The following is a 25699-nucleotide window of genomic DNA, read 5'->3' as shown; positions in this document are numbered from 1 at the left end:
AGGTTTATGAACTATATTTTTTAAAGGCAGATGATATGTAAAAATACATATATTATCTATATACAATATTTCATAATATCGGTGCAGCAATCAAGATATACATATATGATACATATGATTAACATTAAAACAGATGAAAGTGTGGAGAGAAATGTTTCTCCCAAATAAAATTTCAATTCATAAAAAAGGGAACTTATAGTGAATCGTTTTTATTTTATAACACGTCACTATAAGTACATTGTACTTTCAGTTTATAGAGAATAATTCGGAAATGATCTAGTTTCCAATTGGATAAAAACTGTATAATCGTAAATTACACATCAAGCATGTACCAGAAGAACGTATAGTCGAAATGTATAGTTGCATTTATCTTTCAAAAATTTCAAGAAAAATAAATCGAAAAATCATGCAGCAAGTTCGCAGTCTTTCCAGCCTGATCAGTCATTTTAAAATATATTTCATAAAAAGTATACACTACTTTTGTAAAATAAAAAAAAAAAAATTTATCTATAAATAATATGCAATGTAATTTCATTACTACATTATTTTCTAGAAATTACGGTGTGTGTCCATAATTTGTATTGGTTTATCAATGTTTACTTTAAAAAACATCAAATAATTTATTTAAAATTACTGAATGATCAAACTGGATTTTTTTATATACGAAAGTATATTTTTTTATAAACATATAACAATCAAAATTATACATCAAATAGATTTAACTTAGGTCACAGAATCCCATTCTATATGAAAAAATGCATTGGAGAATAATCTTTTCTATAGTGGTAAATATGTGTAGGATACACAACAATTTTCTAACAATGTCAAATATTTGTAATATAATTCGTTTGATTTTAGTATCTTCATTTTTTTCTACTTCAACATAAAATTCATTTAATCACATCTCCGTATAATTTATAGTACACTGCGTAAATTAACAATGACAGTTCGAAGATTTTATTTAATTTTAGAAAATACGAGAATTAAAATTCAAATATTAACGCAACTGTATGATCTTTACGCAGGACATAAATTTATAACGTAATACATAGTTTAAAAATATTGTATGTACCCATATTTACCTAAAACGTAATTTCATACATACATTTTGTGTGTACGCGCGCGCGCATGACGTGTTCGTGAACGCGTGCGTGCGTGCGTGTGTATGTTTATATTATTTGTATACCCATAAGTATACAGAAATCTTCAAGGCACTCCAGATATATATTACATTCATATTTTACAAATTCTGTTCTTCAGTTTTTCGCACTTGAGGCATCTTAAGATAGAAAGTAAAATCAAATGAAAGCATTTCAACTAGTGCTTTTCTATACCATGTTTCTCTACAGTATAAGTTATACTGAGGAAACACTTTATACACATACATATTACAGCAGCAATGATCAAGTCAGTAAAATTCCGATCTATTTACAATTACCTTATATCTCTTCAATCGTGTATTATAATTTTAAAAACTCGTAATAAATTCGTTTTAACAATTGTTCTGTCTTCGTCAAGTACAAAAAAAATCAAGAAGCTGGAAAAGAAGTTACAGGCATTGTTGTCTAACAAATATACCTTTTCTTACATAAAAAAAAAAAAAATTTGTAATTTTAATTCGCGGCTGTACTTAGTACTTTCTAAATTGCATTAGCAAATATTCTGTATAAGGCGTTTCTCTGAAGTATTTGTTACACCGACCAATTATCTGTTATAAATTGACTACAGGTAAACATATTTTCTCGTTTTTCATAACTCTTGAATTTTCACTAATGTAAAGTTCTCTAAAGTGGAGCGAAACTACACAAATACAATGTTCATGTATAGGTAAAACAATACCGAAGTACTGTTCAATGTCCCATATTCGCTGTAAATCTAAATGAATGTGCTTCAAATATTGATGTTACTTTTCATTATCAACGCATATTTTGAATATGTAAACATCAATATGAATTTATATGATCGTTAAATTTATCCAAAATATAGATTGACTTCCTGAATATTGCCTATAAGTTTGCTGCCTTCGTATTTCATATACCTTTGGCTTCTCGCTTTAGTAATAGCAAGTTTCACAAGCCTTCATAATTCGCACTTAAATACAATATATTACAGAAACACTTATTTATAAGAATGCATGTACATCACCATTGCTTACCTAACAACGTTTAGGATAATGTACACAAAGAAGACATGTACAAGTTCTTTTAGCTGGTTAATAGTTTTGATACAATGTCTCAACATTAAACACAAACCTCAGTCAGTTTTCGGCTCGCATAGCTGTTTTAAGGATTTTAGTTCCTCTATTAACGTCTGATTTCTATTTTCCAATATTGCAACACGATTTTCTAAACACTTTATATATTCCTTCTTTTTCCTTCTACACTCGCGCGCCGCTTCTCTATAAAAAGAAAGTATTCACATAATTTTAAATTAAAATAATAAAAGTAACGAAATGAAAACTTTGTCAAGAGTAACTGAAACTTTGGAGAATTTTTATCTTATTTCGAGCTTACCTATTTTTAAGCAACCTTAATTCTCTTTTTCTAGCCGCATCTTCTACTACAACACCGTGTCCTGTATAAGCTGGAACATTGCCAGAGACTGTACTCTCTAAATTTGTATCTTCCTTGCTTATAATTAATTAGTAAAGCTTAACTTATTAATCAGTTTAACAAATTATTTTTAAATATAGCACATAATTAGTAAAGACTTATAGTTAGAAATGGGTTTTCGATATTATTAAAACAGATTCGATTATACATCATATATTTAATCAATAACAACACATTTAACTGAGAAATATAACACTGAAGAAATATGAAAAAGCGCGCACCTGGGACAAAAAACTGTGTATCTTGACCTTGCGCATACTGTACTATAGCGCCGCCTGCTGTTGCTGCATTACTCATAGTTAGCGTATGGAGCCCTGGAACACCCTCCGCTTGAGTTGCAATTTGAATGGTTCCAGCAGGAATTACTGTAAAGTACATTAGCTTCAACTATCAATTAATTATAAAACTCGATCATACATAATTGATTTAAAAAAAAAAAAAAGAAAATGTGAGCCTACTGAAGGGTTTTCAAATAACATATTTTTTATACTAAATACAAATACCGATAACGATATTTTAACTATTATACAATGAATCCTCGGGTTACATGGATTCACAAACATGCAATTGCGTTTCCATGTATATCCTTATATATATTTTACACGGATGCGTGTCTTTACATATTAAACAAAGCGTTCTGTTCTTCAATTTTTCTTTACATAAAGAAGTAAATATGGTACTATTTCTTGAATTACCTTCAAGTGGAAAACTTTGGAACAAATTAACCACATAAGTAGAGGACTTACTGTACTTTGTTACATAATTCTGAATATGTAACGGAATTTAGAACCCCGTAAGCGAGGATGCCACACCAAGCAAATGATACAAAATGTCACGTTAAGCAGTACACACAAATATAAAAGAAAATGCTTTAATCTGATAGTTCTAATTTACTCCTTGAACATCATTTTTATTGAAATCAAAGGACAAAGGTTGGGATATGCATAGTATCGAATGATATTTAGGACAGTCAGGAAAGATACGTAGAAGAAAAAATAACCAACCTGTCTGATAATGAAGCGAGTGGGAAGACACTTCACTGTCCACGTTAGAATCACACTCAGAAGATGATTCTAGGGGGGGCAATCGACCGTCTGTAACACCGAATCAGTATAACCCCCCATTATAATAAAGTTGTTATCGGTGTTAATTTAATCCAGTCTAAATGAACTCAAACAATTCCCAGTAACATGAAATTTACAGAATACTCATATAAATAAATCTGTTATAATACCAATTTATGGAAGCAATAGCACTACAATAATGCAACTAATATTTCTTCTGAAATAGCTTTCCTGATTGCATAAAAGTACATAAATACATTTTCTGTTATGAAACAAGAAATCTGTATCCAAAAAGTAAAATCATATCTATACAATAAAATAACATAAGAATAGAAATAAAACTTATATGCTATTTCCTTTCTGGCTGTTGTATATATAAATATATTTAAGTATATAAATATATATATTCCAATGCTGTGCAGTCAGCTCATACAAAAAGGAAATAGACAGAGAGTTAATGTTAAAATTAATAGTGAATGACAATTAAATAGCATGAAAAAGCAAATGAATTTATAATAATTGTGTATTTGTAATAAAAACAGAATAATACAAATTAAGTTGAAATTAATAAATAAAAATGAATACTGTCATTACTTTTTAATTATATTCTCTATCTTAATTAATTGATTTTTAAAATTATAATTTAAAACAACTCTACAAATGAAGAACAATAAAAGCTTCAAAATTGGAATCATTGATATAGCTTAATTGATATTGTTTGTTATTATTACAATGAAAGTAATAAGATAATTATTTTGTTATCATAAATGTATGTGGGATTTTATTTACTCGAATAAAAAACAGTTATTCCTTTTTTCTAATAGAATGTATGCACACACAGGTAGCAGTTGGAGGAGAGTACACTGTCTTTGATATTTTATGATCGATAAATTAAATTTTATCACGATAACCCACATTTTAAGCTTGGTATGGCATTCCTTCTTTTTACATACATAGAATAATATATTAGAAAATATATAATATCACACTCATACTCCTTATAAGTTTAAAAAAGTCAAGTATGTTTAAATATTTACATTATAAAAGGCAGTTAATAAAGTAGATATTTACATTTATTTACTCAAATAGAAAATAATATTAACCAATGAAAGACAATGTTTGATATAATAATTACATAAGAAATATGCTTAAAATAATAGTAATTGTATGAACTGACATGCACATTATTATTTCTATGATTTGCAATATTGTTAAAGTAACAAAACGTTTATATGTAAGTTTGCAAATTTATGCAAACTGATATTAGATAATTGTACAATTTACAAGAGTTTCTAATTCTCAAGAGCAAGAACAATTTGGAGGAAGTACAAAATTTTAGTTTCATTCTTAATTCTTATAAAAAAGTTCAAGACCTTTTGATTTATAGAATATTCAAATAGATTAAAAATTGTCATACCTGTAATTTCACCACCACCCAACTCATTGAGGATTTTTTTATAAGATGGTCGTCTGGTAAGAATACCTCCTCTTTGTTCTGGAGATTCTTCGGAGTCCGAGAAACTATCATCGCTACCGGTCTCGACCACCTATAATATTAGTATCATCATTAAAGAAAGATCTATATATTCAATTGATATTCTTACGAGAAAATATGGATAACGTAAATAAAATATTGAACACACAATTTGATCTTAAAATATATTTATAATCTAACATTTAGTATATTAAAAACAAGAATAAATTACCTGAAGTGTCTGCAAACTCGCTTGAGCTGTTTGGATAACAGAATTGGGTTTACTAACAAGAATGACGTTTCCTTTTGAAATAGCAACAGGCTGAATATTTGTCGCAGTTTGAATTACTGATTGTTGATTAGGTTGTATAACAGATTGTACCTAAATCAACAAACAAAAATCATGAAATTAAACGTGTGTAAGAAATCCGTTATAAAATGTATATATTTGAATACTTTTTAAAATGTTTAAATATGAATTAAATTGTAATGACATATATAATTCTCTAATATTATCATGCATATGCAAGTTACTATGAGGTAATATGTTTATTGAAAAGATATAATATATAATACATATTAGATTTATAGTCCTAATAAATTAATAAACAAATAAATTTCAATCGATTAATTAACAAAATTAAATTTCAATTTTAGTTTTCAAAAAGAACCAGCATTATGCAAGATTTAATATATACACAGTGCTCTTTGATTAAATGATTAACCTTATATTTATAATTAAAGCATAAATAAATTATGTATGCATGCTTTGAAACAAAAGATGTAAATAAATGATCAGACATAGATACACAGGAGTTTCTCCTGTATACCTGTGTTGTCCCTGACGAAGGTAGTGTCAGTTGCACAATGCTGGTAGAAGCTACCAGATGATGAGTTTGCTGCTGATGTGTTCTATTGAGAGATTGTACCGATGTAGCTATTGCTGGCGATGTATCACCACCTTGAGAACCTGTAGACAATGGGTCAACAGCTGATCCATTTTCCTCGACCATACTTTCCATAGCCTGGGAACCTCAAACCCTGCAAAAAAAGGATAGTTTTATCAATTTATATAGTTTCTGTAACTTTAATTTATCCCTTATATTCTTCCATTTTTATTATATACTCATTTATAATAGAAAACTACTTTTGTTAAATACATTAAGCAAAGAAACATCTTACCAAATACACTATTCTGCATTACTTAAACGTTTGTCATTAACATTACACAAATCACTGAAACACTGTTTATATTTTAGTAGAATAATTTAAAATCTAATAGTTTTAATAGATCAAAGTACTTAACGAAAAGAATGGCCTATATGAAGATGCAAATGATTCTTGATTTAAGAAAATTGAATATATGCACACTTGAAATTTCATAAATCAACCTCCAACAAAAGATAAACATCGTCGGGGAAAGCGAGGCTAGAGAATTGAAAAATGTACCTACTCGAAATTAGGACTATCCATTAAAATGTAAAAAATTTTAAATTTCCCGCCAGTCAGCGATCGGCGGTGCTACTGCGTCATTTACATAAGCAGATCTAAAAATAATACGAGAACAATAAACACTTAAGATGCTTTCGTGCGTAATCGAAGGGCCAGAAGTTATAAAAAGGGAAAACACGATTCAATGTGACTGAGATTGTACCGATCGGTATCACGAAGTATCGGTTAGCTATGGAAAGAGATGTCAGAATCATCACGTAACCCCCATTGCCCTTTTCGAGAAATTCGTACATCTTTCTTAAGGCGCCATATTTTACGGCATATTCCATAGTACACGTAAAACTGTCCGTGCTGGTATCACGAAATCAAATGCTCGTAGTTTCGGGAGCATTTTGGATGTACCGTAAGTGCAGTGGTCCATGCCCGGTTGTTATTATTCTCCAGCTGGGTACTTACCAGTTACGTATTTCTCGTCACCAACTTTGCTGCAATCGGAGTGGGCAAACGGGCAGGTACGTAGCAGCCACGTCAAAACTCCAGTGGCTTCGTCACTGGTGGAGCCCACGACCTCCGCGCTGCGCGTCACGATCAAAATGGCCGACGGTTTCCCTCCACCCTCTCATAAACTGATCGTGCATCGGATAGTGATGGGACCGATACCCTCGTGCGCGACCGATACTGGTTCCGTTTTCCTGAAAATTCTGTCTGAAATAAATCCAAACACGTATCAATTGATTCTGCTAATAATAATTCGTAATAACATGATTGCATTCGACCAGTTAAACATTCTAAAATTGCCGTTGCTACGTACATATTAACGTCCTACGCAATGGCAAAGAGCGACTGTCTTTCGATTCAACGATTATATTTCTAACTGAAACATTAAACCAACTTATATTTGCTTTATTTATTCAACTCGACTTACTGTAATAATAGGTAATATATAAATATATGTATAGCCATCGTTTCCCGTAAGTAATTTAGAATGAATTAAATATTTTAATTGTTCGAGTATGCAATGCAATCCAGATAAAGTTTTCATGTTCTCTAGTTATTTATCTTAAATTGCTTTTACGTAGATCTTACGAGCTATAATGTTACGATTGATAATAGAATTGTTTACTATCAATGAATGAAATTCGTAGTTGATATTCGTCTATCTACTAATTTAATTTATACGTTTACAAGATCATCGTATTTATGTGACTTTCCCACACTGAAATAGGAAGAATTCAAGTGATAATATATTTCACGCAAAGAATTGTAAAAACATTACATGTTGCCTTGATTATGCGAATTACAAAAGGATTGTATTGTTCAACGGTCGCGCAATTTTACGCAGACACTTTCATACATATATTAATATTCGTAAATTACAATTCAATTCTCTCATTGCCGTTATCTTTTAAGATCACTTTGATTATTTGGCACTTTACATTTTTATTTTTTTCTTTCTACTCTTTTGATATCCAATCTGTATTACTATAGGATTATACCATACGTGACTTAATCGCAGATTAGATTCGTCTGTAGTTTAATCGTAAAGAAAAACATAGAAACGAATATTGCTCAAGATTTAGGCAATCATCGTACAAATAACCTTTGGTCTATTCCACTTTTACTGTTGCACGCGAAGTTTAACATTTTAATCAATTTTTCGAAACGGTTATATTATATATTAAAAATTGATTTGTGATATTAACGAGCTCTATACAATTATATAAAACCAACAGTCGATAATATTACTGTACTTGAACAAAATTTATACATATATAAATAACAAATTGTGGAGGTAAAATGGAATAATGGGACAGCCTTAAATAATGCTGAAAGTGAATTTTGCCTTAAATTTACATGTTAGTTAACATATGCAAAACCAGATAATACAAATATACGTACATACTGTGCATAACAGTATTTGCGCATACATATAATTATGTGATAGCTCAAAGAAACGCGAGTGGTGCTGACGTCATTCAGTGACGTCATTGTCATATTTATAGGGATGCACATACATATGTTTCACATAATGTACACCCTATAACACGGATTCATGCCGAGCGAGGGGAAAGTCAACAAATTTCACTTTTCCTTCTCCTTTTCACGATAATGTTTCCAGATATCGTTATCACGCGGTCAAAACGTCAAATGACGTTATTTAAGCTTCATAATACGAAAATATTTGTTACATGCATTACATTACATATTTAATAAATAATAGCTTAATTACTTGAATTAATAATTTAGTTATAAAGAAAATCAGTAGTAAAATAGTAGCACAGTTTATACAGTTGGTCCAGTCCACGTCGACTTCTTAAATTCAGTTTAATATACTAAAATAAATTAATTGTATATAAAATTAACATTTTGTATTGATACATTAATTCGAAATCAACACGTGTGACTACCATTCTACATTAGAATTTCTTAATTTTTAGATTCTGTAATCCTCATGGCAATTATATTGTCCTTATATCTTATTCTTGGTTGTATTGCTAGTGCTCACAAAAATTGGGGGAGTGGGCCAACTGTATAAACTGTGATAGTAGTAATCTCTTCAGATGGAGCCACCAATTTCTGGAAACTGACACAGCATGACCAGATAGGTCATCTTTTTTGCGCATTCGTCAAAAATAACTTCTGTAAAGTATTAAATTGATTAAAAACGGGTACCGTATAAGCTCGTATCTGCTCATTTAGTTAATTCACAAAAGCTCTAAGGGAAAGAACAATGTTGAAATAATTGTTGAACACATGAGACTTGAACGTAGTCTTATACAGGCTAAGCACATTACTATTTCCCAGTACGCGAGATTAGATAAAACTGGCTCATTTGGTTACACTAAACGGATTTGACTTATGAAAAAAGGCCAAACCTAAGACCCTACTTAATAATCAATGTCTGGCCTTTTCCTAGTTTTGTAATACTGTAAAATGAGAATTTGTTCACCAAACGATTAATCTTTAATTACAGGTAATAACAAGGGGCGTATTCGTATATTTTGAAAAGCAGATACGTTAACTGTGAATTATGTACAATCTTATACAATTTTGTAATAAGAAAATAAAGTATGTATGTTTCTCGTCTATCCTTGAAAAACTGTATTATCTTTAGATAATACAAATTACTTACAATGCTATGAATTAACGTGAAAACTGAAATATTGCTTGAATGGTCCTTTTACTTATAATTACGATGTATATTTAATCAAACATTGCTTATATAAGGAAAGAAACTACATCTACATTTACTGTTTCATTCTTGAATCATAAACTGAATAAATTTATCTAATAAAATTCATCGAAAATATATGACAATATAAATAATTATAACAAATGCAGTGCAGAACTCGAAAAAATTGTATCATGATTAAATTGTATGAATAATAATTCACATATAAATCATAAACTGATAAAATGAATCAGTCGTTCTGTAGTCCATTTCATTACAACTTTACTTTGTCATTAGCTATAATTTCTAATCTTTTAACGACTTTTCCAAGATCAAAATCTTTCTGCAATTTCAAGTAATCCACTTTTCGCACGTTATGTATACTAGTCCATGTGGGTAGTAATTTACATAGCAAACGTACAAGTTCTTCTAATTCATTAGGAGTTAATTTTGCTTTAAATGAGTTTTCCAACTTTCCAATCACGAATTCCATTGTAAGGACTCCCTTTTTCTCAGCTACAAAAATGTTACGTAAAATCTTGGCTAATTCTGGTAGCCTTGAATACATTGAAGCTTGTTTATCAGCATCCGGTGTACGGGTCATTGCTTCTAATGCTTTGGCAGCTTGCTTGGCGCGAACCTAATGAATAACATATTGTTAAAGAACGGAAATAAAAAAAACATCAGGTATAGAATATGATTCTTGTATGAAGATATTTACTTTTTCAAGAAGGGCCTTCGGAATGCCTTTAAATGCCACATTAAGATAACTATTTTGCGTGGTTGGCGTAGCGGGTGGTGTATCGACAACAGTAATATTAACTTTTTGCATGTTATCTTCAGTTTGAGTTGAACGGTTGTTATCATTCTTCTCTGGAGATTGAGATTTTGAAGTTAATTTCGCTTCCGCTAATCTCTGTAAAGCTTTCTCCATGCGCGTGCCACAACTGAACATTGATTTTGCTTTGTCTAAAAATGTTTATTTATTATCGATCAGAAATAGCTAGAAAATATTAGAAATTAGTTTATATATATACAAGACAATATTTACCAAGTACATCTTTTGCAGTTGTTAATTTTTCTACATTAGGTGGTTGTGGCAAATCGGCTGGTTCAATTGGTTTGCAACTTTCAACGTCAAACTCGGGATGCCAACGTAGAATTTTTTCTTTTGGTACGCGCATTGGTGTTTCTAAATTGAGTAAGAACTTTTCGTGCTCATCTTTAACCATGTCTGTAAAAAGAAAAAAAAAACAGTGTTTTTATAGATTGTAACAAATAAAGAGGCTACAATTATTAGAATTTGTTGTGGAACAACATTATTACCAAGTAAAATGTTGTAAAACTTTCTTTGCCTATCTAGCAACACTCGCGGGCCCATACTTGTTTCAGACGCTGTTTTCAAAATATTATCTGCATCTGGTGTATTTCTTCCATCTTTTTCTTCAACAATTGGTGTAAGAATTAGTTCATACTTATCCTGTTTAGATGTAGAACCAAATGTCCGATGCTTCTCTTGATGATAAATGTATGCATCTGGGAAAATAGTTTTAATTTGTGCAATATGTTGTAATGTGAAATTTTTACGCAACAATTCTTGAACAGAGGGTTTTAACTTCTTGAAAGTTATTACTTCTTTACGATTAAAGAGCATCGCAGAAACCTGTGAAACCATTTAAATCTTATGTAAAAAAAATAACAAAATATACACAATGAAGTATACATGCAAGTTTTTTATAATATAGTACCGTATCCACGCATCTAAATGCTTCTGCCAAGATTCTATAATTATAAGGCAATGGCAGAGCAACAGTGCTGCTTCCAGCCAATGACAGATACTGTTGATAAGCCGGTGCTTTAGTTGGGCTACCCTTTACTGGACTTGGAGTAGTCTCCTTAGGTTCAAATAAAATTCGACGTTGAGGACTGGCTAACAACAACTCTTTGCTCTTCATAGGACTTAATATCTTTTTGCTTGGAGATTTATATGCTTTTTTTGGACTGTAAAAGATTAGAAAAATATTATAAACACGAATAATCCAAATATAATGCTTTAAATTGCCTTCATATTATAAGCATTTCACCTAAGTGGTATTTCAAGTTCAATTTTCTCAAACTTCTGTATCTGTGGTTTGTTAACATTATCTTGTTTCTGTAATTTCTCCAGTTTTTGTTCACAATTCCTGAAGCGTGCAATTGAAGCTTTCAGTTCATTAAGACGGGATGATTTATTGATTCTATTTTTTATTTCATTTAAAGATAGATCTTGCTTTGCCAGTTTATCCATAGTTGAACTCTTTTTTGGTGTAGTGGAATTAACTGTAGATCGATTGTTTGAAATGTTTACAGACGAATTCTCTATAGAAGCATTGTTCTTTTTTGGTGTTCCTGGCAGTTTCTTTTTCGGACTCAACGAACCTTTCTTCTTGAAAAGTACTTTGTTTCCCTCCAAATTTTCTGCAATCTTGTGAAAGCTGTCCCGAATATCTGTTTGTCCCTCTTGTTGTGATAATTTTTGTGTGCACGTAGCACGAGTTCTTGCATTACTTCTAGACGTTTTTTGAACATTTGCTTTAGGAGAATCAAACTGAATGTTGCGAACAGCGGGGTTCGATCTCACAGTGCGATTATCTACTAACTCCTTTGCCGGGACCAGAATGATTTTTGGACTCGTGCCCATTTTTTTTTCTCCCTGAATTGCAGTCAACGAGTCGGAAGGCTCGGAATTATCGTCATTTCTTGTATTCCGAAATTGGTTACTCACCAACCTAGATTGATCCCGTTCAATAAGCAATACTTTAGCCTTGCTCCTCAAATCATCAGTTGCTTGCCGTTTACGTGTATTGAAATACGCTGTTACTGATGGCTGAGACATGTTTTTTATATACTAATATATATACCTCGCAGAAATCCGTTATAATTTTCGAAATTTCGATTCTTTATTTACGGATTCCTGATCGCTGTGAACGACCCTAACAACGATAATGCCGCACAAAAGCCCGCCTTTTTTATCGGTTTAGGCGCCAAGTCAGAAACAACAAATTCTGTAATGCGCGTGATTCAAATTTTATGTCCAGTTCATATTTTGATTAATTTTCCAATATCAGAGTATATCTAAGTCTAATATTGTTTACATTTAAAAAGAAATGAAAGTTTTAATAATCACGCAAATTGGTGCATATAACATGAATCGTTTGATGACCAAACACGATTTTCTTCGAAATATAGAAAAACAGAAATTTCATTGGTCATCATAAATTGATGATACAATTGATATTTAAAAATTATTAAATTAAATACAACATAACACGTGTTTTGTTTCTTAAAAATTTTATTATCTTCTTTGTAACAACTTATTTATTCGAGTAATCGAGTAATTCGATACGATCGGACAAAATCAAATTTTATAATTATTCGTACATAAATAGTATAAAGTTTCAAGAATCGTTATAAAGATTTAGCACTAGATTTTAAAAAGAATACATAAACAAGAAAATATCTTTGAATTATTCGCAATTTGTAAACATGACTTCACTTGATTTCAGATCTGTTTCTTTGCACAAATTCGGTATTTTATAATTATATTAACGTGACTGTGCATGGAAATTAATTTTTATGAATAAAGACGTATAATCTGCGTTATTCGTATATTTTAGTCGCGATATGTATACCTAAGTATAATGCAGTTGTATTTCGTAACTGTTGCAAAACGTCTTTTAAAATATAGTTACATACGTGGCGGTATTTCAGATTTTAAAATGTTTCGCATTATAAGATCAAATTTAAATTGGCTTACCACGTAGTATTTAAAAATAGCTGTAAGCTAGAAGTGGTAATAGCTTAAAACAATGTTATTTCGTTAAAAACTTGTGTAAATTTAACGAAACCTTGTGTAATTAATATGTTTGTAAATAATTAACAATATTTAATATTAATATTTTTCCTACAATCCGTAAGTTTATTATTACATTTTTTTCTTACAACAGCAAGTTTATTAAACGTACTCAATTTCTTGTAAATAAATCACGTATAGTACAAATTTTGTAGGTTATAAAATCTGCTTTATTTAAAGTTGCTGTTCAATCTTAAAATTATGTTGAATAGTTTCCTTTTTCAGATTATAAATATTACTAAAAATATGAGATTAATTTTAAATAGGATACGTGTCATTAAAGAACAATTATTTTCACCAAAATATTTACTTTGTACAAATGTTGCGATATCTATTTCTCTCTCTGCTATGGGAGATATTCTAGAACAACATTATGAAATATTAAAGGTACACAGAGTTTTTGCAATTTGGTGGAAAAACCACAGAATGTCTTGCAGATGTAATTTTCTATTATAAATTTTTTTTACTGTAGGGTGAGTGGAATAAATGGAGTTCGAATAGAACTAGGAATATGGCAGTGTCTGGTATGTCTATTGGTATAGTATGTCATTATTGGTATAAATATTTGGATGCCAGAATACCAGGTCGTACGATTAATATTGTTTTAAAAAAAGTTATTATAGATCAATTAGTTTGTTCTCCGCTTTGCATAACAATGTTTTTTTTAACATTAGGCATCTTAGAAAAAAATAGTTTGTCGGAATTAAAAGATGAAATTATTAGGAAAGCATATAAATTATATATAGCAGAATGGGTTGTCTGGCCACCTGCACAAATTATCAACTTTTATTTCCTGCCAACTAAGTATAGAGTTCTTTATGATAATAGCATATCTCTTGGTTATGACATTTATACTAGCCAAGTGAAACATGATGATCCGAATTCTAGTATAAAAAATAGTAAACATTGATAAGCTCCGTTTCAATGTCAAATTTCATTCAAATTTTAAAAACATTAAAAAGAAACATCAATTCCTGGTGATTGGGTAAAATATGTTATTATAAAATAAATCAAGAGATTATCATAAAACTACCTTATTTTATAATTGTAAATTGTATATAAAAAATATATTATCATGTACAAAAATAATGAAATTATACTTGTTTTAAATTATTTATTTTCTTTATAAAAATTAATGATGAAATTAATAAAGAAAATAAAAACTAGATATACTTGTTTTGTCATTTGTTTTTATGAAACTGTCATAAAAGAATATTACAAATTTATGTGTCTGTTATACAGGGTGTTTGGCCACCCCTGGCAAAAATTTTAATGGGAGATTTTAGAGGCCAAAATAAGACGAAAATCAAGAATACCAATTTGTTAATAACTTTTTAACGAAACCTCTATCAACAAATTGGTATTCTTAATTTTCGTCTTATTTTGGCCTCTAGAATTCCCCATTAAAATTTTTCCCAGGGTTGGCCGAACATCCTGTAAGTAATATTTACATACTTATGCAAAAAATGTCTTTTTTAGAGATGATCTATTTAAAACATTCCATCATGAATACCTATAGGTACTAGGACTGCAATAAATAATAACAAGTTACGAGCCACCAATCTCCAGTCATTTGGTACTGCATAAGGTGCCAGAATTTGGGTTAATCTATGTATCTAGCAAAGTAAATAAAACATTTTTGTTACGATCATTCAGATTATACAAGCGTTATTGCACTAAAAATAAATAAAATACTTACTTCATGACTTGCACAAATGAAGATAAACGATGTGACTAAAAGATTTAATACTGGAAATCTTGGTAATAATACTAATACACCGTGTGAATCTGCTGCCAACCAGATGTGGCCTTGTGCGACTAGAGTTTCTAAACTGATTCGACCCAAGCCAGCTAAGAGAGCTGAATGTTTACCGCGCAATGCTAACGATGCATTTCTAAGTGCAATATAACCTATAATCTGCAATGAAAAATTAGTTGTGTTTAATGTCCAAAAGTACAGTGGAATTTGTAGATCATTACCGGTATGAAAGCCACGTATGAATGAATTTCTTCGCATTCCGATACTGAATGACATAGTATCGTGAAAGTAGTGTAAGCTGTTAGAGAAATTAATGCCAGGACAGAAGACAGCGCAATTCCTGGAATGTGATCTAACCTCTGTAAAGCTACAAGACCTGCTCCAAAGGTTACACCCCAAGTCACACTGTATCTATCCACCCTCCATCGTGACCACCATTCACGTATGTCATCGTCGGTCGTAACAAATAATGCTTTCCAAGGTCTTGTTACAAACACTTTTTCAAAGAAAACCTATTATATATGACCATACATTGAATGTTGCTGTTATAAGATAAATTATGATAAATTATGAATTAATACCTCCGACATGTATAATATGGTAATCATTGATACAAGACCTAAAAGTTTCAAAGCTAGATAAAGTAAAGCTCTTGGTCCATATTCCGTCAAACTACCGGAATATATTCTTGGCGGTAGCCATGCTAGAAAGTAGATGACTAAAAACCAGAACGAGATCAATGGTACAAAATGATAAAATTGGTATGGTCTATTCATACAAAGGCATAAAGTGACTGTTAGAAAATTTAATCTAAACATAACCTGAAAAATAACAAATACATAATACCGTGCGAATTCATTCGATACTTTAATGTGTTTTTAAATACATACCCTAGCAAACCTCACTAGAGAAACATCACCCGTTTGCCAGAAGTAACAAAAATGTCCATATCCAGAAAGGAACAGATATGCAGAGTTAATTAATCTCAAGTACATATAAATAGGCAAAACATTTTTAGCTCCAGTAACATGGTATATTAGTACTACTGCTTGCATTAACCCTCTCCATTCGTCTGTTTGTTCTCGATTTAAAGTCCTTGGTCCTCTTTCTCTATCTTCGGTAAAAAATAATCCGAGAGCCAATATATATCCAAGTGGTAGCCAAAAACTGAACTCGCTATAGTATTTATTTTCTTTCATAAAGAAATTTGTTCTAAATATAAAACGAAAGCATTATATAATAATTATTAACAATAACAGTTTTAAAGAAAGCAATTTGAATGTACCTGTCACATAAGTAGAAATAAGCTAAGATAATGGATAAAAGAGCCAATGATGTCATCAGTGTATAAGAATCTTGTACTTCTGGTTGTTCAATCTGTATAACTTCAGAGGTATTTGCTTCTTCTGCATTTTCCTCGTCAACAGTGGTGACACGTAAATAAGATACGTCGGTCCGATGGTAACAAAACTTTTTATATAACCACATTCCACCACCAATAATTATACTGAAATGAACTACAGTTTACTTTTTGCATAAAATATGATATTGTAATATGTAAACAATTACCATAGGGCAAGGCCAGACAAGCTTAGTAGTTGTAAAGTTGTTGCTGGTTCTGGGTAACTACAACAGCTGCCATCATCAAAGTTCATGTGATCATTGCAGTAAGTATTTAATAATATTTGAACTTTATGTCGCAAGGATAAGGGACTAGCTAAGTACCCATCTGGACTCTGTTCTAACACACCAGTACCAACAAGTTTACTGCTTTCCCATAAATGAGCTTCGCTATGGGATAGTATCTGTATATCAATATACAAAAATAATTTACCTTTTACCAAAACAAATACCAGAATATGCATAAAATGAAGTTTACCTTGACTGCTGCTTTATTACATAAATTGATCTGCCTATTATCTATGCTTGCCAACTGAGCTGGTAGTCTTTCTTTTAGCACTGGGTCTTGCAGTACCCATAAAAATTGTGTGTTCTTTTTAGCCAAGAAATCTACTGGTTGCACTAGTCTCACTAAACTCATACTATATTCAGAATACAGTTGAGTGTCACTGTTATTGTTTGCGAGAATTGTCATTGCTGCACTGCCTGCAATGATCAAGCTAGGTGCATCACTTTTCTAGAAAACAACAGTCATTAGTATTTGCATTTAATTTCCATTGAAACATTTATAATTGAATATGTCCGAATGGTTTGCATGTATGTTGAAATTATAACATTAATGTATATAGTATACATCAATATTATAATGTAAACATAAATTTAAACTATGCAAACATAGTCAGTGTCCAAAATGTGTGTATACCATCCAACTTCTTAGGTTTTCAACCATAAAATTATTCAATCGTGGTCTCCACAAAAACTGTACATTTAACCTTAGTTGGGCATCTTTGAAATTTAAATCAGAATTTTGTGGTAAATCTGCCAGATCTAACGTTTTACCATCAACTATAAACTGCGATATAAAAGATTTATATAATTGCCTGATTCTAGCATCTCCGATGAACACAAAATGATTATGGTGGCCCATGAAAGCCAGATACCTCAAGCATCTGCGGCTGTCTCTAAATTAAAGAATATTTTTTAAAAAATATTATTTTTCATGCAACAATATGGATAATGTCAGATTTAAATTCTTACGTTTGTGTATAATAATGCATCATACAACCATAAGGCTGCCATTCTTTGTCTCCTTTATATCTACCTTCAGTTAATAACCATTTACAAGAATCACTGCCTAAAGAAATTAATTGTATTAATCTATGTCATAAATCAACTGTTTGTACTTGAAAGGTAGTTAAATAATAAATGTTTTACCATAAATAAGGTGCATGAATCCATGATATAAAATAAAACAAAAGACCAGTGCAGTAGCTAATTTTTTAGCACTTGCCACTGTAATTAAACTAATAAAATGTTCTGCTGAAGTCATGAATGACTTATTATTCAGTTACATTGATGCTAGAAAAAAGAAATTTTTGTTTTTAGTAAGCATTGTCGCTCTGCAATGACACATAGTCGATTAATAAGTGTTGTAAAAACTTATGTTACAAAAACAAGAAGTAACAGTAAGTGATTATGCAGTGCTTAATATTATATATTAATCTTATATTACTCTTACATAAATATGATCGTCCAAACGTTTATAAAATCCTTAAACCGCTGTTTGATAAATAATATTGCACTGTAAATAATGATGTAATTAACGTAGAAGTTTCACTGCTGTATTATAAATTGCAATATTATCGAATAAAAAATTTATCAAATAAGAACGACTTGTAATTATTTCATGTAAAATTAAGTTTAAGCACAGTTCGTAGTTCCAGCGTTCCCGGTCACTTCTATGACGTATTTATACAATAACAGTAAGTAGCATCTGCAATACTAATCGATTTTTCAATTGGTTATTTAAGTAGCGACCGATGTAAATCAACGTTTTCAAAATTGCAAAATTCCAGAGCCACACGACAATTATCTTTCACTTTGTTTAACGACTTTTTATATTTTCATTTCACGCCCAAGTTTAATACCGAAATGAAGTAGCGGAGAAAAAGAGAAAAATTAGTATAATATTCTGTCAGAAAATCTGTACGATTTAATTAGAAAAATATTAAATTCTTTTCTAATGCAATTACTCATTTAAACGAGGATATTGAATTGAATTTCATAGATAAGAGTGTATCTTTTGTTTGTTAATCGTATCAATAATCAAGATTATAAAATTATCGCTTTGGTAAGTTCGAATAAAGAATATGTATAGTGCGATTAATTTCGAATTATATGAATTTTTAGTACGTGTTCTGACACGAGGATGAATTTAACAGTATCTAACAGAATAATGTTCAAATTTGTTTTCTGTAAATATTGAAAACAGGATTAGGTAACGAGGCAGTTTATTCAAGTTTATTTAAAATCCTGCTTTAAAAATGCACCAGATAATCTTCAGTGATTTTCTTCAATCTGCATAAAAGATAGCCAGACTAGAGTTGTATGTAGAAGAGATTGAAAATTTAAATTTCTGTCTGAAAACAAACGATCGTATCTTGTCTACGAAAGTACGATCTGTCATTTCTACCGGTTGGTAGTATCGACTCTGCTACGCAACTTCAGCCTACTTGTACAAGTCATTCCGGCACAGGTACATCGATGAATTTTCGTATTTGCTCCAGAGATGCGAGATTGAGCACCGGGTGCACTACTTACACTATGCCAGATCACGCGTACAAGAGCTCGTAGAGTTTCGGAAAGTTGACAAAGGCAAATTGACACATGCTCTCTTCCTCGATTCTCCAAAGCTACCCGAAGTAATTTCGAACCGCATCGTGGGAGCGAGAGAGACAGACAGATCGCCCGCTTGTCGTGGAGTAGTTTGCCACATTCAACGCTAGATGGCGCTTATTTACCGACCTCAAGCCCTCTGGTGCTAAAACGCCCAAGTTTGTCGAGAAATCCATCTAGCGTGGACAATATGAACTATTCCACGACAAACTTGGGCGTTTTAGCACCAGAGGGTTTGAGGTCGGTAAATAAGCGCCATCTAGCGTCGAAGGTAACAAACTATTCCACGACAAACTTGGGCGTTTTAGCACCAGAGGGTTTGAGGTCGAAAAATAAGCGCCATCTATCGTTGAAAATACTGAACTATCTCTGATTTGCTCCGACCACCTGACAGATCAGAATGTACACTTTATAGTCGTTCACGAGTAGAGATGCCAGATTCAGCACCCGGTGCCCCACTCACACGCGTACGTGAGCTCGTAGAGTTTCGGAAAGTCGACAAAGGCAAACTGACACATGCCCTCTTTCTCGATTATTCCGATATTTCCGAAGGAAATTAAACTTCTTGGAAATTTTAGGGATTCCGAGAAGTTTCAGGGATCCGAGAATTTTCAGGAATTCTTAGAAATGACGTCATTTCCAGGAATTCGCAGAAATTCCTGGCGGCGGGAAATTTAGAGAGGGAAAGAGGGGTAAAAAATGATGAGAATACATAGAATTCTTTGAAATTATAACATTTATTGCCATAGATTTACATTATGCAAAACTTTAATACATATAAACATATTATATTATATTACATAACATACACTATAATTAACAAGTATATCGAAGCTTTTGTAATTTATTGCCTAACGATCATAAATGATCACGGAATTGTTTGTTTTACGGTTAAACGATACTCGATGAATTTTATTTAGAACTTTGATCGTGAAGCATGTTTCAGTCCTTCGTCGAGAGCCCTCAGGACAAGGTCGACTGTTTCAGACGTGGCGTTGAGTCGCAACAAACCGATTCGCAATATTTTCCCCGTGGTGGGTCCTAAGCCTCGACTGATTTCGACTTTGTAGCTGAAAAAATCGAAAGTATATCGTCGAATATCGACGAGCTCACGTTTTAATTGTAAACGCAGCTTACGTAGCCATGGCTCGCTGCACAATGATCATCTCGTCGACGCCAGGTGGCAGCTCTATAGCGGTCACTGTGGATAATTGATACCGTGGAATTTTCACGTAACATCGAAGACCCCGTAATTCGAGACCCTTTCTCAATCTGGCAGCTGCGGCGGCGTGTCTGGACCAAGCTGCTGGAAGACCCTCTTCGGCAATTTCAGCCAAGGCTTCGCGCAAACCGTACAGAAGCGTAGCACTTACCGTGTGATGATACACTCGATCCTTGTTCCCGAAACATTTCCAATAAATACCGAGAATGGTCATGTCCCAATAGAAAGAGAACGGTTTTGTCTTTCTTCGAAACAATTTCTCTCTGTCGTTCGAAAAGAAAGAAAAACGGTTAAACGGATTGCGATTAAATTGCAGGAAGCGTACGCCGCTTTGTAATCGTCAGGCGTCATAAACGAATGGTAAGGAATTAGTAGTAATAAGGGGAAATTAGTAATAATAATAGGGAATTTATGATAATAGATAGGCAAAAACCCTGACTGTATGAAAATAAACTCCACGCGTTAGTAATCATAAATATTGCTCGACGACGTTAGAAAACGATCGGAAATTGATAAATCGACGAGGTTAGAACGTTTCCGGCGAAAACAGGGAAAATATGTAACTGTTGATGGCCTGTTATGCAAACAAGTCGTCAACAGTACCGTAATCTGTTACGAGCGATCGATCGAGGGTCTTTTCACCGTCTTATTGCGATCTGCATCGATAAAAATTTTATAGGTTATAAAGGCTCAGAGATGGCGATAGTTCGAAAGCCACCAGAATCTCATCGAATAAGAATTCATCGGACATCCACGTTATGATTCACGGAGCATCGAATGGGCCTCGAGTCACCGCGATGACCTCACGAATTCGATTGATATTCCGTGTAGATGACTTACAGTCCCCATTCACAGACCATTCTCTCTGGCCGCGTGGTTGCGATTAGGAAAACGAAAACCACGATTACGTACTCTGCTCGTGGACCGAACGAAATTGGCGTGAGTCCTGGGGGGGCACCAAGGGCCTTCTGGCTGCCGGTGTAAACCACATCGATGCCCCAAGAATCCATATAGAACGGCTCGCCACCAAGTGACATAACCGTGTCGACGATCAAAAGAGCATTGTACCTGAAAAAGTTTTCGATTCTTCGAATTCTATTTTAGGTTAACCTTTTACGTAGAACTAGTCATCCCTGGGAAAAATTTTAAAGGGGGATTCTAGAGGCCAAAATAAGACGAAAATCAAGAATATCAATTTGTTGATGGAGGCTTCGTTAAAAAGTTATTAACGTTTAAATTTCCGCTAGTATAGAATTTTTTTCTCGAAAATCCTCAAGATTTTGGGGGTATGTCTATTCACCAAAAATTATTGTTATCGACCCTCGCAAACGAAAATAATTTTTCCAAAACGATTCCAAACTTTTCAATTTTGACGAAAAATTTGTCCACTTACTTGAATTATTTTCTCGAAAATGAGCAGGATTTCGGGAATATGTCTATTCACCAAAAATGATTGTAATTGACCCCTGCAATCGAAAATAATTTTTTCAGAACGATTCCGAACTTTTCAATTTTGACGAAAAATTTGTCCACCTATTCGAATTTTTTTCTCGAAAGCGAGCAGGATTTCGGGGGTATATGTAATGACCGAAAATGATTGTAATTGACCCCTGCAATCGAAAATAATTTTTCCAAAAATATTTGAAACTTTTTAATTTCGTCGAAAAATTTGTCCACCTACTCGAATTTTTTTCTCGAAAGTGAGCAGGATTTCGAGGGTATGTGTAATGACCGAAAATGATTGTAATTGACCCCTACAATCGAAAATAATTTTTTCAAAACGATTCTAAACTTTTCAATTTTGACGAAAAATTTGTCCACCTATTCGAATTTTTTTCTCGAAAGCGAGCAGGATTTCGGGGGTATGTGTAATGACCAAAAATGATTGTAATTGACCCCTGTAATCGAAAATAATTTTTTCAGAACGATTCTGAACTTTTCAATTTTGACGAAAAATTTGTCCACATATTCGAATTTTTTTCTCGAAAGCGAGCAGGATTTCGGGGGTATGTGTAATGACCAAAAATGATTGTAATTGACCCCTGCAATCGAAAATAATTTTTTCAAAACGATTCTAAACTTTTCAATTTTGACGAAAAATTTGTCCACCTATTCGAATTTTTTTCTCGAAAGTGAGCAGGATTTCGAGGGTATGTGTAATGACCGAAAATGATTGTAATTGACCCCTGCAATCGAAAATAATTTTTTCAGAACGATCTGAAAAATTTCTTTTTTCGCCGAAAATTTCAGCATCAATTGTTAATAACTTTTTAACGAAGCCTCCATCAACAAATTGGTATTCTTGATTTTCGTCTTATTTTGTCCTCTAGAATCCCCCATTAAAGTTTTTCCCAGGGTTGGCCGAACATCCTGTATAAATCGAGCCTTGAAAACTGTTGTAATATAAGTTCAGTTGTAATATAAATTTAATTTGTTACAAAAAACCTAAATTCGTTTTTCGATCGATCGTCTTCTGAAGATATTCGTAAAGTAAAATAAAAAATAATTAATTAATGAAAGAATATACTTGTGGACAAGGTCCCCCATGCCTTCCAATGGTTGTTTCACACCCGTGGATGATTCACCCTGGACCATGAAAACTGCCACTGGTCTGTGTTTCATTAAGGCTGTTTCCAATTCCTCCAACGTAACTGCCTCGTTTTGCTTTGTTTCCAGCAACACGACCTGCAGTTTTAAATTCATAAACGGATTACGGTCTCGATGAAAACGAACAGTAAAAATGGTTTCTGTGAAACAATGTCACATACGTGTGCACCGATTCGATTGGATGTGTCAGCTGCGCGTTCGCCCCAAATTCCAGTTTTGACGATGAGTACCGTTTCACCGGGTTCGAGTATATTTCCTAAGCTTGCTTCTATGCCGCTATGGCCGGACGCGCTTAGTACCAAAGTAAGTCTGTTCTTCGTTTGGAACACGTATTGGAGGCCAAGTTTAATTTCATCCATCAACTAAAAATCAGTACCATGACGTTTACTCGTAAGATTGTCCCTTGAACTGTCGCAGGTGCAGAGTCGAACCGCGACAACTTGGAGAACAGTATTGTCGAGACTAAAGTAAGATGCAGAATGAGTGACAACTTGAAAGGGATTACTGTATTTCCATAGAAGGTATCTATTGTGTTATCATTTGTTACGTTTTAACGAATTAAGACGAATCGATTACCTGACACGTTTCCGGAGCTAGAGGACCGAGAACTTGATTCTGTAAAGCGCTAAGAACTCGCTTCGAGCAATTAGTTGGTCCTGGACTCGTTAAAGTCTTTACCGGTAACTGCAGTTTAGATTTAAGCTCCATCGGCGGCACTTTCTGTACGGCCAACTCGTCCCACTTGCAACTCGTCGTTTTCATTTTATTTTTCGGCTTGTGTAAAAATAAACGCAAACCATTTAACTGAATCAATTAAAAAACTGTAGCTTAGATTTAATACTCACGGATCGATCGATGTACAGCTGCTCGAAGTTGCTGTTATCAGCAAGACTTAACAATTAGCTTTACTGTTTACGCTGCCACAGTACGTAACATACTGAAATCTCGCTATTACTATGTTAAACCTTATCGCAATAGTTGGCCACATACGGTGCTGGACGAAAGTATTAGTAATAGTAGCGTATTTAGAATTTATGTTACCAGTCCTTTAATTTACCATCGTATTTATGGGATTTTTGTGACCAAGGCGGGACCAAACGCGACATAATTTGGATCACATTTATTTATTTAATAAGTTTACTTACGAACGGTTTCCCTTTTAATTATCGATCGATTAATTCTACGAACGCCGTTTCAACTGCATTATACGATGCGAAGTCGCGGATTTCGAAATGTTAATTAATAAGAAGTATCGAACGCAAAAGGGAAGCCAAACAAAGTAATACATTGTGAAGAGAAAGGGAGCACAAAGAAATCTCCTCGTTGAGAGACGAAAATAGCTTGATAAGTTATTGCGTCTTGATAACCTCCAGAATCTTCGTGACTTGTGTAAATAAGGCGAAAGCGAATAGCCTGCAGCGAATACAGAAAATACAACACCTATTCATACCTCCACGAAAAAGTTATATTGTAAGATTTGCAATGGAATATCCTCTTAAATATCCTCGTTAATCCTTCGTATTCGATTGCAAATAAAAAGTTCGTAGATGTATAAAATGTTAAACAGTAAAACGAGACAATGGAAAAAACGAATATCCTTGCGAACGCTTTCAGTTCGTGGATGTAGTTCCCCTGTTAGCTTTCTAAATACGAGTCCTTATCATTTCCGTTTCAGGTTACGTCTATCATGACTGTTTTCGTGATTGTTCGTCAAGCGCGTGCATCGTGGCTCCTTTCTCGCACGTGTCTCTGAACACGTGACCACGCAACAAACGAATTATGTACATACAGTAGATCAAGTAAGCCCTTCCACAGAGCAATACTAGAAACCCTTAAGGGGATAGACACGGGTGATGCAGTGCCCTGTATACCGACACAATTTGGCCCGAAATATGGGCTTACGAAATAAGAGATTTTGCCCTTATATGAGCAGATTTTGGGGTAGATGAGGTCTCGTTCGAAAGAGGAAGGTCCAATGCAGCGCGCGCTGGTCAGGATCGAACGAGATTGTGTTCACATTTATTAATATGAACGTCGAAAGTCGAGAAAATAAATTGACAAAATACAGCCACAGAATCGAAGTCTTTTTAGGCTACCAAAAGAGTTGTGCGACTCCAATACCCTTCCGACCCAAAATCTCTTATTTCGT

The 25699-nt window shown here is 32.9% G+C and overlaps 5 protein-coding genes across 30 annotated transcripts; 1 reads left to right on the top strand and 4 right to left on the bottom strand.

The window, feature by feature from the left end:
• Positions 1-1745: 1745 nt before the first annotated feature.
• On the bottom strand, positions 1746-7452 carry Crebb (Cyclic-AMP response element binding protein B). 20 transcript variants are annotated; one of them, XM_076767413.1, is made up of 9 exons: positions 7059-7452; positions 6604-6697; positions 5981-6191; positions 5383-5532; positions 5094-5223; positions 3617-3706; positions 2834-2977; positions 2514-2601; positions 1746-2398 (listed from the first exon to the last, which is right to left on the bottom strand). In XM_076767413.1, the coding sequence occupies exons 3-9, from the start codon at positions 6170-6172 to the stop codon at positions 2254-2256; spliced, it is 939 nt and encodes a 312-aa protein (XP_076623528.1). In that variant the 5' UTR covers positions 6173-6191; positions 6604-6697; positions 7059-7452; the 3' UTR covers positions 1746-2253. The 20 variants fall into 20 exon arrangements, with proteins under 20 accessions (XP_076623528.1, XP_076623527.1, XP_076623537.1 ...); XM_076767412.1 differs by lacking the exon at positions 7059-7452 and adding an exon at positions 6805-7043; XM_076767422.1 differs by lacking the exon at positions 7059-7452 and adding an exon at positions 6805-7043 and having other exon boundaries at positions 6080-6191.
• A 2587-nt stretch (positions 7453-10039) lies between these two features.
• On the bottom strand, positions 10040-13009 carry Dup (chromatin licensing and DNA replication factor double parked). The gene is made up of 6 exons (XM_076767403.1): positions 11859-13009; positions 11523-11775; positions 11101-11437; positions 10826-11008; positions 10496-10743; positions 10040-10414 (listed from the first exon to the last, which is right to left on the bottom strand). Exons 1-6 carry the CDS (start codon positions 12647-12649, stop codon positions 10049-10051), a joined length of 2178 nt encoding a protein of 725 aa, XP_076623518.1. The 5' UTR covers positions 12650-13009; the 3' UTR covers positions 10040-10048.
• A 373-nt stretch (positions 13010-13382) lies between these two features.
• Positions 13383-14834, top strand: LOC143342597 (mpv17-like protein 2). Of its 2 annotated transcripts, none has more exons than XM_076766655.1 (3): positions 13383-13726; positions 13879-14053; positions 14139-14834. In XM_076766655.1, the coding sequence occupies exons 2-3, from the start codon at positions 13913-13915 to the stop codon at positions 14574-14576; spliced, it is 579 nt and encodes a 192-aa protein (XP_076622770.1). In that variant the 5' UTR covers positions 13383-13726; positions 13879-13912; the 3' UTR covers positions 14577-14834. The 2 variants fall into 2 exon arrangements, with proteins under 2 accessions (XP_076622770.1, XP_076622769.1); XM_076766654.1 differs by having other exon boundaries at positions 13385-13726; positions 13892-14053.
• On the bottom strand, positions 14808-19776 carry LOC143342596 (N-acetylneuraminate (7)9-O-acetyltransferase). 6 transcript variants are annotated; one of them, XR_013079830.1, is made up of 13 exons: positions 18565-19728; positions 18261-18404; positions 18084-18180; positions 17749-18007; positions 17305-17562; positions 16995-17230; positions 16711-16932; positions 16316-16637; positions 16007-16246; positions 15647-15937; positions 15366-15584; positions 15098-15282; positions 14808-14897 (listed from the first exon to the last, which is right to left on the bottom strand). XR_013079830.1 is itself a non-coding variant. In XM_076766651.1 (13 exons), the coding sequence occupies exons 3-13, from the start codon at positions 18373-18375 to the stop codon at positions 15157-15159; spliced, it is 2385 nt and encodes a 794-aa protein (XP_076622766.1). In that variant the 5' UTR covers positions 18376-18404; positions 18565-18627; positions 19647-19723; the 3' UTR covers positions 14904-15156. The 6 variants fall into 6 exon arrangements, 5 of the variants coding, with proteins under 5 accessions (XP_076622766.1, XP_076622765.1, XP_076622764.1 ...); XM_076766651.1 differs by lacking the exon at positions 14808-14897 and having other exon boundaries at positions 14904-15282; positions 18565-18627; positions 19647-19723; XM_076766650.1 differs by lacking the exon at positions 14808-14897 and having other exon boundaries at positions 14904-15282; positions 19647-19776.
• A 751-nt stretch (positions 19777-20527) lies between these two features.
• Agxt (Alanine-glyoxylate aminotransferase) lies at positions 20528-24318 on the bottom strand. The gene is made up of 6 exons (XM_076766129.1): positions 24127-24318; positions 23712-23912; positions 23471-23628; positions 21856-22011; positions 20859-21206; positions 20528-20791 (listed from the first exon to the last, which is right to left on the bottom strand). Exons 1-6 carry the CDS (start codon positions 24310-24312, stop codon positions 20638-20640), a joined length of 1203 nt encoding a protein of 400 aa, XP_076622244.1. The 5' UTR covers positions 24313-24318; the 3' UTR covers positions 20528-20637.
• Between the last annotated feature and the right edge of the window lie 1381 nt (positions 24319-25699).

The sequence above is a fragment of the Colletes latitarsis genome, chromosome 6 (assembly GCF_051014445.1).
Source record: "Colletes latitarsis isolate SP2378_abdomen chromosome 6, iyColLati1, whole genome shotgun sequence".
Lineage (NCBI taxonomy): Eukaryota > Metazoa > Arthropoda > Insecta > Hymenoptera > Colletidae > Colletes > Colletes latitarsis.
This window is presented reverse-complemented; position numbering and strand designations above follow the sequence as displayed.